The sequence below is a fragment of the Crotalus tigris genome, unplaced genomic scaffold (genome assembly GCF_016545835.1).
Source record: "Crotalus tigris isolate CLP2741 ecotype Arizona unplaced genomic scaffold, ASM1654583v1 scf7180000017550.10884619, whole genome shotgun sequence".
NCBI classification, from domain to species: domain Eukaryota; kingdom Metazoa; phylum Chordata; class Lepidosauria; order Squamata; family Viperidae; genus Crotalus; species Crotalus tigris.
In genome coordinates this window covers 8,609,869-8,624,528 of record NW_024096468.1, presented here as the reverse complement: position 1 = coordinate 8,624,528, position 14,660 = coordinate 8,609,869, and the positions used below count along the sequence as shown (strand labels likewise).

The 14,660-nt window shown below is 38.5% G+C and overlaps 1 protein-coding gene across 11 annotated transcripts in view; it reads left to right on the top strand.

Annotated features, from left to right (window-relative positions):
* AUTS2 (activator of transcription and developmental regulator AUTS2) overlaps positions 1-14,660 on the top strand; it is a 675,541-nt gene that overhangs the window by 636,326 nt on the left and 24,555 nt on the right. For all 11 annotated transcript variants that reach the window (XM_039342048.1, XM_039342066.1, XM_039342057.1 and 8 more), the window contains 3 exons: positions 5,694-5,789; positions 9,254-9,325; positions 13,067-13,096. In XM_039342048.1, the coding sequence (XP_039197982.1) occupies positions 5,694-5,789; positions 9,254-9,325; positions 13,067-13,096 (198 nt within the window). The remainder of the gene's footprint in view (positions 1-5,693; positions 5,790-9,253; positions 9,326-13,066; positions 13,097-14,660) is intronic.

The following is a 14,660-nucleotide window of genomic DNA, read 5'->3' as shown; positions in this document are numbered from 1 at the left end:
TCCAACCTCCTATTCTATGAAGGAATCCAATTTTGTTAATATCTCATATGGGAACTGTTTAATACATCAGTTTAATGCATCAAAATTGCAAGTCTGAATGCATTTTTCAAATTCCTGAGAATATGTATTGATCACCCCACTGGGGGATATATTCCTATCATTTGCCCTACAAAGGAGATAATTAATCTTCACATTCAAGTAACACTTTTAATTTACCACATAGATAAAGAGCTATATGACCATAGTGATCAATTTCCTGACTGTTAAAGAACCTGCAGACAGTTATACAAATCTCTACCTACAAGCTCCATCAGTTATATAAATGCTATAAATAAATAAAGTTAATCAGTTCATAGTAAGGAAGTATAAAAAGGGAAGGGGGAGAAAGATTCTATCCCAATATTTGTTGGGAATATATCAGCTATATGTTGGGAAATATTTTCAACCATTGAAATTCTTGCAACCTATTTCCTTTCTTTTTAATTAGGTTTTTTTTTTTCTAAAAGGACATTGGAAAAAGGAAATTTCTTCTAGTTTTAGGCAAAGGTTAAGAGCTTGAGAATAATCCAGACTTAAAGATTTTAATAAGTACTCATTGAATTAAAGTTTAAAATATCCAAATTAGCAGGAACCACAGAGGACATTCCAAGACAGGTGTTGCTTCAGCATTATTTAGTTTCAGCGGAGAGCTTTAGAGTTGATGCTGTTGTCCTGTCTGTCAACTTTGCCCTGATTTGGAGCACGAGATGTGAGCTCCTTCTTGCTTGATTCCCAAGAATGAATTTGATCTGTTGGGATGAAGCCGAGATGGAGTATGAAGAATAGTATTGTCATTGTCATAATGGTCATTTTGTTGTTAACAGCCAATGGACAATAACATTGCTGTGTCTCTCCATCTTTTTGAATGGCACATTATACAGAAAATTAAATGTTACAGGCATTGGAGTTTTTAAAGATGCTCATTTTTAGGCATTAAAATGTGATTTCAGTCCGAGACCCTTGACTGACTAATGACTTCTTAAAGCTTTCAGTTTCAATATCAGCTAATCTTGGAAATATTTTCTGCCGTCATTGGACATTTGTGCTAAAATGAACCGCATTAAAACAGCACAGAGCTATCAACAGGAAGAGGGATAGAGAGCCGGGTACTGCATCCACAACTTAATTCACTATGTTTTCCTAATGAAGTTAACTGCAAAAGGGGTTGAGGATTTTGGAGTATATAGGGAATAAGAATTGCTGGCTTTTTGAGTTTTGGGGTTTAGAAGGCCTGGCAGTTTCACTCTCCCTTGACTTTGCATTGGAAGTTCCCCCCCCCCCAAATGTTATTTTCTTGAGCTTATTTCTGGTATAGCTGTATTATTTTGGCTTAGTGGTGTATCATTGTTTCTTGGGTTCAGATCCCTGGTCTGTAAAATAGGAAAGATTTTATCCTATCTTTCATACCACCAATGAAATGCGTTAATGTTTCAGCCGAATTAAAAGTTTTGCTTGGCTAGGAATTTAATAGTGACCACATTCTTATTTACTTGTCCTGCTTCTTTTCAATTACCAACATATTAGCAATCCATACCAGCTCATGCAGCACTGCAATTATATTTGAGCTAAATGCAAAGTATAAAGAAGCAAGCTTTAATGAGCAGTTCCTCTCAAAATTGTGCTTTTTAATGGTATGCTCTTTCCTTTTGTAAATGGGGAACAGCAACTCATCAGGTAGAGTGGGGGTAGAATAATTGTTTTGGTGATGATGAAGTTATCCATTTAAACATGTCTGACTCTTCGCAATTCTAAGGGCCAGGTCTATCCACATCTTCCAATCTTGCAATACTTTTTTGGATTGTTCTATGTTCTGACTGGTGTCAGCTTTGATAGTGTCCACCCACCATGTTCTTTGGTGGCCTGGTTTCCTTTTACTGCTAATTTTTCCCTACATAATTGTTTTCTCCAGTGAATTCCCCCACATGACATGGCCAAAATAAGTGAGATATAGTTTTGTGATTTTGCCTTCCAGTGACATGTCTGGTGTTATGCACTCTAGTACTTGCTTATTGGTCCCTTTTTCTGTCCAAGGAATTATTCTTTTATCTGGGGATATTTTCATGTACAACATAGGAGCAATGTGTGGATTGCATGAGTCCCAGCAATATTCATTTTGTATCCTCCAGTCTATATACAATCCCCTTCTCCCATAGGCTTTTGTTGTTGTTGTTATGGAGCTGGGGATGCAGCTTAAGGGGTAAAATTGGGGGTTTAAATCACACTCACTGGGAAATAAGTAATGGTCCTTAAAGTCAGTTCAAACTCCTAATCACTATAGTTTTCTTGGCAATGCAGTTTTCTTGGCTATGCTTTTCAGAAATGATTTGTCTCTGCTTTCTTTCTAGGGTTGAGAGAAGGACTGGCCCAATGTTATCCAGTTGGCTTTTATGCTTAAGGCAGAATTAGAACTCACAATTCCTCAGCATGTAGTCCAGCACCTTTAACTACTAGACCAGGGGTAGGCAACCTTGGCTCTTTTATGACTCGTGGACTTCTAGCTCCCAGAATTCCTGAGCCAGCATGGAATCATAAATGAACCAAGGTTGCCTACCCCTGTACTAGACCAAACTAGTTTTTGGGATATAAATATAGCAAACAAACAAAAAAAAAGAATCCTATTTCCACCGACTTTTCAGATATGACCATTGGAATGCCAAGTCTCAAGTGGCACTTGAGATTATGAAATTATGCAGTCTTGAAATAGGAATAAGAAGGGATCTTGTAGCCATCTATCTAATATTGAAATACATCTTCCAATTTCCTTTCTACACTTTGGCCATGATGGCTGGGCTATAAGATGCTGTAATCCAGGAACATCTGGAAGGGATCAGAAGTTCCCACTGCTGGCCTAGCATGTAGGTTTTCAGTCAAGAAAACTAAAGAGCAATGTTGATAGTGCAGTCAGTCAATGAATCCTTACTAAGTTGCAAAATCTTATTGAAGTTCATATAGGGTTTAAGGCGTTAGATTAAGAGAAAACCAACTTCAAATCCTGTCTCAGCTATGGAATTTGGCTGGGTGACTGGGCCAATCCCACTCAATTCACTGGATTACTGTTATGGGAATACAATGAAAGGACACTGTTTTGCAAGCTCACATTTGTTCCTAGAGAACATATGGGATATAAATCTAATGAATCTCCAAAATGTATTTATTTATAACATTTATATGCCACTTCAAAGCCATGGATATGCTTGGACTCTCAAATCTCATGTTACCTTCATTCCAAAGCACTTGAAAGCAGGACAAGAAGCAGTGTGTGGAAAGGAATCAAGGAGAGAACCAATCTAGAACTTTCTTGATGGTGACAGCACTTAATCAGTGGAATGGCTTGCCTTCAGAAGTTGTGGTTGCTCCAACACTGGAAGTTTTTAAGAAGAGATTGGACAGTCATTTGTTTGGAATGGTATAGGGCAGGGGGTAGGCAACCTTGGCTCTTTTATGACTCGTGGACGTCAACTCCCAGAATTTCTGAACCAGCCATGCTGGCTCAGGAATTCTGGGAGTTGACGTCCATGAGTCATAAAAGAGCCAAGGTTGCCTACCCCTGGTATAGAGTCTCCTGCAGTGCAGGGGTTTGGACTAGAAGACCTCCAAGATCCCTTCCAACTCTGTTATTCCATTATTCTGTTCTGTTATTCATGTCCCTATTTATACAAAGCTTTCAAGTTACCTAGATAGGATTGCAAGTAATGCTATTAATTTCCCAACTTGTCTTTTGCAAACAATTAAGTAACTATTAAATTAAAGGGGTGGAAGAGAAACAGAGATGTTATTTCTTTGTATGCTCAATGTGATGATATACTATATTACACTAATGTTGGAACGCTATATACTTTTCATTTTTTACATACAATGCTTGAATTCTGTGCTCTTAATTGCATTTTAATGGTGGGGAAAGAGGGAACAAGGATCCTGGAACTCATAACAATTTCTTCCCCGTCTTCAATTAAACAACAATTTTTGCCAAGTCTCAAATCAAAAACCCTTCCTTTCTTTTTCCAATATATAGAAAACGTGGGAAGAGATTGTTTTCTAAAGTGCTTTTAAGTTCAAAATCAACTGTGCTTTTCACAGTGCCAAAATACAGATGGTCTCAGGTTCAGTTTTCTGACTCTCCAAGTATGGATGGGAAATCCTGAAGACAATGGGTGGTCGTCTTAGACAACAGGAGTGTGCAATATTTGTCAGTCATGGGCCAGAATGATCCATTCCTCTCCAGACTGTCAAATCAATTCCAAGTCATTTTGTTCTGGAGATAATTGGCGGCTTCCAGAAGTAAATCCTCTAAACCAGAAGTGGTTTGAGATGTTTTAGATGTGATATTTTGGATGAAAGAGACTGCTGAGGGCTGGCCCATCTGCCAGATCACCTTGAATTCAGATGATTGACATTTCAGAACAATTGAATGCCCCCCCCCTCCCCAGAAGGGTATGATCTAGAGGCAAACAGAATTCTCTGAAAGTAAGGAGAATGTTCTTTTTCTGGATTAATGAATTTTGCACATCTCTATTAAGCTAAATGAAGCAGTAATCTTGTGTGCAAAGAACAACTTTCTATGATCTATATTATTTAAGCCATAGATACATTACTTTTCTGGGAGAGATTGGGAGTTAAGAATTAATTGCCTAGCAGAGTTAAGGATTCATGTGATCAGAATCTGTGGGGCTGCCACAAAGAAGTATTTGTCTGTGTGTATAGGGAGGTCAACCTATTCTCCAAGGCACCTGAAAGCAGAACAAAAAGCAGTGGATGGAAACTCATCAAGGAGAGAACCAATCTAGAACTAAGGAGAAGTTTCATGGCAGTGAGAACAATTACTCAGTGGAACATTTTGCCTCCAGAAATTGTGGATGCTCCAACACTGGAGGTTTTTAAGAAGAGATTGGACAACCATTTGTCTGAAATGGTATAGGGTTTCCTATTAGAGCAGCGGGTTGGACTAAAAGACCTTCAAGGTCCCTTCCAACTTGGTTATTATGAATAACCAATAAGTGGGTGTGGATCAAAACAAAAAGTGTTCATATTGAGAATAAAAAAAAATAATCTTATCCATAAGTTAATTCCCTCCTGAATTTTCCTACTTCTATTTTAATCAATCCTGCAACCATTAAGTTGAATTGTATTGTACTCACCAAATGTCAGCAGTCATTAAAAAGCTGCCTGGAAGTTGAATGAAAAGTCTTTGGGGCTGGTGCTTAAAGTTGCATGCCATGATTTCAGTGCTGTATCTAATGCAGTTGACAATGAGATCTTCTTTCTGCACTAGCTCCTTTCCCCTTGCTCACATATTTTCCATAACGCAGGACGGCAGAGATAATTAGCCTTTTTATATCTACTAGAGTTCTGCCTCATGATGCATTCACTCAACCGAGTTCTTCTCTCTGTATCAATCATCTCTCATCTTGCATGTCTGCATAACCTTTTGCTGTCTTCGTTGTCATTTCTTTGTGGGTTTATCATTTCCTTCTTTGCCTAGTATTTGACAGATTAACAATCTTTAGTGGATTTTTTTTTTACACAGTCAGTTCACTGATTCATCCATGCTAGTATCTCTTTTGCTTTCTTGTAAATTAAAATTGCAAGACTTGTATATTAAAAAAGGAAAAAATAGTCAGTAGGCTCTTTTTAATACCGATGTCTTTCTGTCACAGTTATTCCACTCCTTTCCTCCTGCTGTATCTGGGATCCCTCCCATGATACCTCCAACTGGTCCTTTTGGCTCGCTGCAAGGAGCGTTTCAACCCAAGGTAAACACAGACTGTATAGTGTGAACTATATTGCTTAGGTCAGGGGTAGGCAACCTTGGCTCTTTTATGACTCGTGGACTTCAACTCCCAGAATTCCTGAGCCAGCCAAGCTGGCTCAGGAATTCTGGGAATTGAAGTTCGCGAGTCATAAAAGAGCCAAGGTTGCCTACCCCTAGCTTAGGTGTTTGTGTTGTATGCACCCATTCTTGTTTGAAGAGGATGTATGTGTGTCTTTTTTGGGTCTCTTGCAATGCCAGATATGTGATGATGGTAGTCTTTTTCATTGTCTTGAAGATGGCTGCAGCAGACTGATTGAGGAAGCCTACAACTTGGCTAACAAACAAAACTCATTTCCCTAAAGTGCCCTGACTTTTTATGCAACCTGGCCTGTCTGTTTCCATCTTGGTGTAACTGCCTGGTAGTTACTGTGGCAACTTCCTCTTTTTCTTGAGAAACTCTTTACTTAGCATCTCCTCCCTTAAATCTGAACAATGAGATGGATAGGATACCCACAGTATGGATGTAGAGGCTATTAAAAAAAGGAAAGAATGTAGTTTAAGGAAATATAGGCAGTCCTTGACTTACAACAATTCATTTAGTGACCGTTCAAAGTTACAATGGCACTGAAAAAAGTAACTTATGACCTTTTTTCACACTTACAACCCTTGCAGCAGCACCATGGTCATGTGATCAAAATTCAGACGCTTGGCAACTGACTCATATTTATGACGGTTGCTGTTTCCCAGGGTCATCATTTGCAACCTTCTGACAAGCAAAGTCAATGGAAAAACCAGATTTGCTTAATCGTGTTACTAACGTAACAACTGTAGTGATTCACTGTGGCAAGAAAGGAGATGAAATGGGCAAAACTTACTTAACAAATATTTCACTTAGCAACAGATATTTTGGACTCAATTGTGGTCATAAGTCAAGGATTGCCTATAAATATTATAGTGTCACCTCTGGGCCATTTTAGATTTGAGTAGGTGACTAAGAAAGCAATTCATGACCCGTTTAGAGGAGTAGATACGTTATATTTTAAAACCAACTTTATTTTAAAAAGTGAGAGAAAGTATAATCTTTCTAAACATTTTTCTCATGCAAAAGTAGTACACATATAGAGGAAATGGGGCTGTTAAAATCACAGACATTGTCTTAAAAGAATTCTGAAACTATAATTACACAGGAAAAGATGAAATTTAGAGCAAATGGCTCAGTGGTTAAAGACCGCTGAGCTTGTCAGGTGGAAAGCTGACAGCCCAGGTTCGAGATCCGGGTGCCACGTGACAGGGTGAGCTCCCATTATTGGCTCCAGCTCCTGCCCACCTACAATTTGAAAGCATGTAAATGCAAGTAGATAAATAGGTACCACTTCAGTGAGAAGGCAACAGTGTTCCATGCACTTCAGTATATAGTCATGCTGGCCACATGGCTGTGGAAATGTCTTTGGAGAATGCTGGTTCCCTTGGCTAAGAAACCGACATGATCACCACCCCCTGGAGTCGGAAATGACTGGAGAAGGAAACCTTTACTTTTAGATGAGGTGTCATGGATCTGCAAATATTTTGTCAATCATATAGACTTCACCCAACCTAAGGTTTGCAGAGATTTTTTTTAAAAAAGAAAAGAAATTAACATGGCCTAACAACCTTTGTTGAATTCCTTTCAGAGAGATATTTTAAACATCCATTGCCTCTTAAGTTGAATAAGGTGGGCATTGATAATCTTCCTTACTTTGGCTTTCATGTGTTGAGGCATGACTCTTTCCAATGATTTGAATACTGGATCTCGATCTGTCAGTGAATGGAAGGATTCACCCAAACGTGTCTGGATATTCCCTATAGTTTAGAGGTGGGATGAATTTGGAGAGAAAAAAAAAAAAGGGGGGGGGAGGCGCCAGTTGATTTCACACTATTTAAGTTGGGATTTGTTTCAGCCATGGTTTGTGGAATGAACAAACAATAGTGTATCAGTGCACACATATCCTTGCCAAGATTACAAATAAAATGCTTGGGTTTTCATAACTTACTATGCTAAAAGGAACTCAACAAAATTATGGTTTTGGTGTATGAATTAATTCAGAGGGAAGCCTAAGGCTTCACACTCTAAGTCAGGGGTTCTCAACCTTGGCAACTTTAAGACTTGTGGACTTCAACTCCCAGAATTCCTCAGCTGGCTGAGAAATTCTGGGAATTGAAGTCCACAAGTCTTAAAGTTGCCAAGGTTGAGAACCCCTGCTCTAAGTGCAGGAATATGAATGAGAAGATGACAACTGAGAAGTGGTGATGAGATCTTCAGACAAGCTTTCAAAGTCCAATTACTGTAAACTTTGTATTTTAGATATTTTATTTCTTTTTGTATGGAGCATTTTGTGTGTGTGTGTGTGGGGGGGGATATATATATACAGTGGAAAATTATCTTTTCAGCAGTGTGTTTTAAATCTACACTTTTTCAGCATGAATCCACAGCTATGTTTGCTCAGTGTGAACACCAGCCCCACTAATGGTGATTTAGGCTGCTTAAATATGTAGATTATGGCTCCTTAGCAAAGGCCTTCATATGTATGCTAATCAGTCTGTTAAGAATCCATTTGAATTAAATCATCCATGGCATTGTAGATGGTTTGTTTTCTGAATATTTTTTTTAAGGAAGTGCTTCCTTAACTGAGGATTTTCTCTTGATTTCAGAATCAGTTTCTCTTATGAAAGAAGAGTCTTGCAACTTAGGGTGGAAATACTTGACTTTCCCAATGCACACCTGTCCATGGGTTGAAATCAGATGCTGTAGTTAGAAATAGGGGATAGGGAAGGAAAAAAATGGGAAAGATCAGTTTTTAAATCATCATCGCTCACATTGTGAAATCATTCCACTTCAGTCTATTTAAAATGTATATTTATATTTATTTATTTATAAAATTTGGCCACCCATTTTACCACAGGATAACTCTGGGTGGCCTACATTCATAAAATATATTTTATATGTTATATTTAGTGTATATATTATACATATTACAGTGTGTACTATATACACTAAAAATAAAGAAGTTAAAAGAAGCCAATTTTCGTTGTTCTCAGATGGATTGAAAAAATGTGGCTCAAGTTTCAGCCATTTTCTTTTTTTAAAAAAATCTATTTTTCCTTACTCAGATATAGAATCTTAAAGCAAAAGCTGGATCCAGCAAGGGGAAATTAGCTGATGGACAAGTTGGTCTTTGTCCAAGATGGACATTGAAAAGACATTGAAGCAGCACTTCAACTTCCTAAAATTGCACACATCTCCATAAACTTTGAGAATGGAGTTGGAGACTCTTCAAGGCTGTTTGTTTCATCTCTGATGAGATAATCTCACTGAAGCAATGTGGGGGTTTATCTGTGAGCTTCCTCCCTTTCCAAAGCTGATTATATTTAAATATATGTATGTTTAAATAATATATGTTTCATGTATGTTACATGTGACATTTGCAGACTTCAAATCCTATTGATGTTGCAACAAGGCCTGGAGCTCTTCCCCATACGCTCCTTCAGAAGGATCCCAGGGTAAGTCCTGTGAAGTTGCAGCTACTAAAAAGAAAAACAAAACAAAACATGGAAATACTGTTTTTTTAAAAAAAATCCAAAACAAATTAAAGAAAGAAAATTATAGGTTAGTCCTTGACTCACAACCGCAGTTGGACTAGAATTTCTGTTGCTATGTGGTATAGTAGGTAGGTTGCATGAGTCTCACCTGATTTTATGTCCTTTTTTGCCCTGATTGTTAAGTGAACCACGTGGCTATTAAGCAACTCCGACTTCTGACATTCCGTTCAGGCATTTTATTCAATGCTTTTTTGTACCCTTTGATAATATGGGTCCTGAATCGGCACTAAATTACATTGGCTACTAATTCCTGTGAATCGTTTATTCTGCCCGACCACAAATGGGTGAATTAATGGAACTGAAAAAATAATTGTAGAAGATTTGTAAGTAATCTGGTCATTCTATCCCTGGGAGCATCAAGATTATAGCATCAGACTGAAGTTAAATATCTTGGGGGGCTCCCAAGGGGATTAGTTGCTTCAGCACAGGCTTTGTAATCCTCTTGGGCACTACAGCTAGTCCTCGGCTTACAACAGTTCATTTAATAACTGTTTGAATTTACAACAGCACTGAAAAAAAAAGACTTATGACCAATTTTCACATTTATGACCGTTTGTAGCATCCCCATGGTCACATGACAACTGATTCATATTTATGACGGTTGCAATGCTTTTGCGGTCATGTGATCAGCTTCTGGGACCTTCTGAAAAGCAAGGTCAATGGGGAAACCAGATTCACTTAACAACCATCTTACTAAGTTAACAACTGCAGTGATTCACTTAACAACTGTGGCAAGAATGGGGCAAAATTCACTTAACAAATGTTTTACTTAGCAACAGAAATATTGGGCTCAATTGTCATAAGTCGAGGACTACCTGTACCATTCTTTCTGGATTCTTGACCCATAAAGCAAGTGCTGTAAATGTAGAATGGGGTATGGTTGTACTTCTGAGTCTTTAGCCTGCTATCGTACTGCTCAGAATAACAGAATAACAGAGTTGGAAGGGAATTTGGAAGTCTTCTAGTCCAACTCCTTGTTCAAGCAGGAGATCCTATATCATTCTGGACAAATGGTTGTTCAATCTCTTCTTAAAAACCTCCAGTGGGGGACTCACAACAGATGGAGGGAGGTTGTTCCACTGATTAATTGTTCTGATTGTCAGGAAATTTTTTCTTAGTTCTAGGTTGCTTGTCTCCTTGATTAATTTCCATCCATTGATTCTTGTCCTACCTTCAGGCGCTTTGGAAAATAGCTGGACTTCTTCTTCTTTGTGGCAGCCCCTGAGATATTGGAACACTGCTATCATGTTACACCTAGTCCTTCTTTTCATCCTAATACTTCTCACTGTCTATGCATCAAGTGCTGTTGACTTCAGACAGATACATAGAAGTTCCATCTCATTGGGAATGTCCATTCCTAAGAAGTCCAGTTCTATGGGGGACTTATTGTCATGGTCAGTTGGATGGTCACAGGCATTTAAAGTTGGAATATGGTATTGCTGGCAAATCCAGCATTGGCACCTGTGCTTTGTTCTTCATATGTTAGCCCCACGCCCAAAGAAAAACATAAATAAGGTTTATAGGATGATATAACAGCCTGAAAAAGGACAAGTAATTACTTGAGCTTCCATGAATTCCTTCAAAAAGGAATCAAAGCCCTCTAATAATATGAGTCAGTTCTTGGGTATTTGAACATCACTTCATCTGAGTTCAGCACAGTTTAATCCCAATGAAGTGTGTGCAGGCAAAAGGAATTATGATCAGAAAGTTTTAAAAAGAAATTCAATTGTATCATAGCCTCAAGTCCCTAGCCTGCGCTAAAAGCCCTCCAAATGAGAGTTTCCTTCATAAGTCATAAATAGTGCTGACCGTAATACAGCACATTCTTAAATTTCTGAAACTGATGCAATCAAATCAGCTCCAAAGATCAATTCAAATTTAAATAGGCCGCTATGGACACAATAATTTGATTTTCTCTAGATTGCATTTTATATCCTTACCCATTTTCATAACTTAAGGCATTTGATGCTGATTATTATTTAGTTAACCACTGAACCTGTCTGTCATTGCAATTTCTAGACTCTGGAGAAAAGAGGAGAAAACTAGCATATGCTGAAAGTTGATCTAGCTGGCAGAGAAGCTGGGGGTGCGGTGGCGAGGTTTAGCACTGATGATTATTTTCTATATTGGCATTTCTCCCTTGGTGAAAAACCATCTCTTAAAACCGGAGCTTATTCCCAGTACTATTTTTCATTCATCTTGAATTTTAGAATGGAATGACTCCAAGGTGCTTCAAGAGAAGGGGATGGGTAGGAAATACAAATTAGCAATTTTTTATGGATAATTCAGCTGCTTCTCAAATGCATTCTCCCTTTTTATCTTCTTAGCCTGAAACCCAAAGTCAATTATTTCCTTTTCAGTGTTGCAGCTCCGGGACAAACTATTATTTTGGAGACTTTGTTTCCTAGGAAGTTGACTATCTGTCAGAATGATTTATATGATCACTTGCCCCTAGGCTCTCAGACTAGAGAGATAGGGATATTAAATTGTGTTATCTCTACATGTATGAGGTTTTACCTGAGGAATTTCTCAGTTCTTAACAATGTAGATCTTGTGTGGTGTCTTTATTTATACTGACCACCAAGAGTTAGTACAGGATTAGATTGATGCTCTACTGAGATTGTTCAATTCCGTATAAAGAACGGTTGCTGGAATTGGGTATGTCTAGTTTAATGAAAAGAAGGACTAGAGGGGGCATGATAGCAGTCTTCCAATGTCTAAGGGGCTGCCACAAAGAAGAAGGAGTCAACCTATTCTCCAAAGCACCTGAAGGCAGGACAAGAAGCAATGGATGGAAACTAGTCCAGGAGAGAAGCAACCTAGAACTAAGGAGAAATTTCCTGACAGTGAGAACAAATAATCAGTGGAATGACTTGCCTCCAGAAGTTGTGGGTGCTCCAACACTGGAGTTTTGAAGAAGAGTTTGAACAACAATTTGTCTGAAATGGTATAGGGTCTCCTGTCTGAGCAGGGGGTTAGACTAGAAGACCTCCAAGCTCCCTTCCAACTGTTACTCTGTTCTGTTCAGGCAGAATTCTTAAAAGTCTCAATATAGCAGTGTTATTCAACCTTGGCAACTTTAAGACATATGGACATCAACTCCTAAAATTCTGGGAGTTGACATCCACACATCTTAAAGTCACCAGGGCTGAATAACACTGCAATATAAGGTAAAACCAGCCACGTTCTACTTTTTGGTGGTGAATTTAAAACAATTAACAAGATGGATTGGGATTATTTATTTGCTAATTTATATAAATAAAACATTTTCTCTTCACCATTCTTCAGCCAGAAAGCTCCCAGAATGACTTATAAATATTAGCATTATCCCCCTTGGACACACAGACAAAAACAGATGGGAAGGCAAGATGGGTTAAACCAGATTTGATCCTCCCGCAATCCTTATGAAGACTAAATGGGAAACCAACAATTCAAATACATTGGCTAGAAAAACAGCTGGCAGTAGGCATAAGTCCAAAGCTGACAAAGCACTTGCTTTGTTTTTCTCCTGTCTCTATTAAGGTAACAGGAAGTGCTTACTTGGGGCTACATCTACAACTTAGAATATGCTAACGTTTTCCATTTTCAGATTCTTAACAGTGCTGATGTAGATTTTAATTCTCTCTCTCCCTCTCTCTCTAGTTGACAGATCCATTCAGGCCCATGTTGAGGGTAAGATGACAACTAACCCTTTTTTCCTTGTTTCGCTATGCCACTTCTGCTTTTCTTAGAATTTTCCCCAGCTGCACTCCTCTTTGATTGTTGCCTGCAAAATGCACTGATCACAAGGCATCATTTATTCCTCCTTTAAAAAGTGGGTCACCTTTTATGCTATATAAAAATTACTACTCATGCAGTTTGTCATAAAATCATGAAATTTTGGAAGGGAATGGACCACAAAAGTCATCTGATCCAGTCCTCTACAATGTGCCATGTGCAACAAAAATAACGAGAACTTCTTTGAGAGGGGGCTACCCAGCCTCTTAAAAACCTCCAGGGATGCTGAACCCACATATTTTTTTGTCCCTTGCATCAAATGCAAGATTTCCTAGTAGCCACCCAAGAGCATCTTGGCATGTGCCAAAGATTTTCCAGACAAATGCTAAGGAATTACCCACAATATGTACAATATGTGTAGCCAGCTTGGAAGCCATGGAATATATGCCAAAGAGTTTTCCAGACCACTTGGCTTTAATCAATCCTGCAGACAGTCCCACTGCATGTATATATCTTCCCAGCCATGTACTTCCTAAAATGACTGCCAAAAGTTTTGGCAAGCAAGCACTTCAGAGAAGACATTGTTCACCTCCTTCCAACTGTTCACCACAACGAGTGGTACTTCTGACATTCTCCAGTTTTGATCATCATGGTAGGGATGAACAATGCATGTGTCAGCACCTGGACAACTTTTGGTACTTGCTGAGGAGATTCGAGGTTGAATAGCTTGGGGACAAGTGGTGGATGGTCCTCAAGGTTGCTCAACCTGAAACCAAGCACTTTCAAATCACCCAAATGGTTTCATGTAGGCATTGGTGATATTTTTGTTTCAGTGAAGTGAGTGATATGTCTCCACGGCTCAGATCACTTTATTGAAATAAGTTGTGGCTTATAGGCTACCCAGCATCATCAGAGGTTTACTTTGCAGGCCATGGTAGATGGACATGATTATTTTCTCTCTCTCATATTTTTTTTCCTTTATCACACTGACTTTGTCATTAAAGTTCAACCCCTACCCGATGTCTTAATATAGCTAACTTAACAGCCAGTGTAAAAGCACTCTATGTTTGATCACAGAGTCTTTCTAAATGGTTTGGTATGAATAAAAGTGAAGGTGGAAAGAAAGAAGATGAAGGCCTGTGTTGGTGGGCTAAATGTTTGACTATGGGCTATCACTGATGTCCATGCTTACATCTTTGATACCTTATCAAACAGTTGGCACCATACAGGTTGTCCTCGCTCTCCATTTTACAAGCTGATCCTGTTATTTCTGTGGCAATGTGTGAATCCTCCTTCACTAATGGAAAGTGCTATATAACTTACATAAAAGGTGGTTTAAAGCAGGGTGCACAACTTTTCCCAACTAAAAATTGGCTCATGGTGGAGGCTCATAGTTTAAAAAAATAAATAAAATAGATAGACAAAACCCAGACACGATTTCAGTTTATTTTTAAATGCAGTGATGGTTAATAAAATCAATCTCCCACATGGGATTAACAATTTTTCTTTTCCATCATAT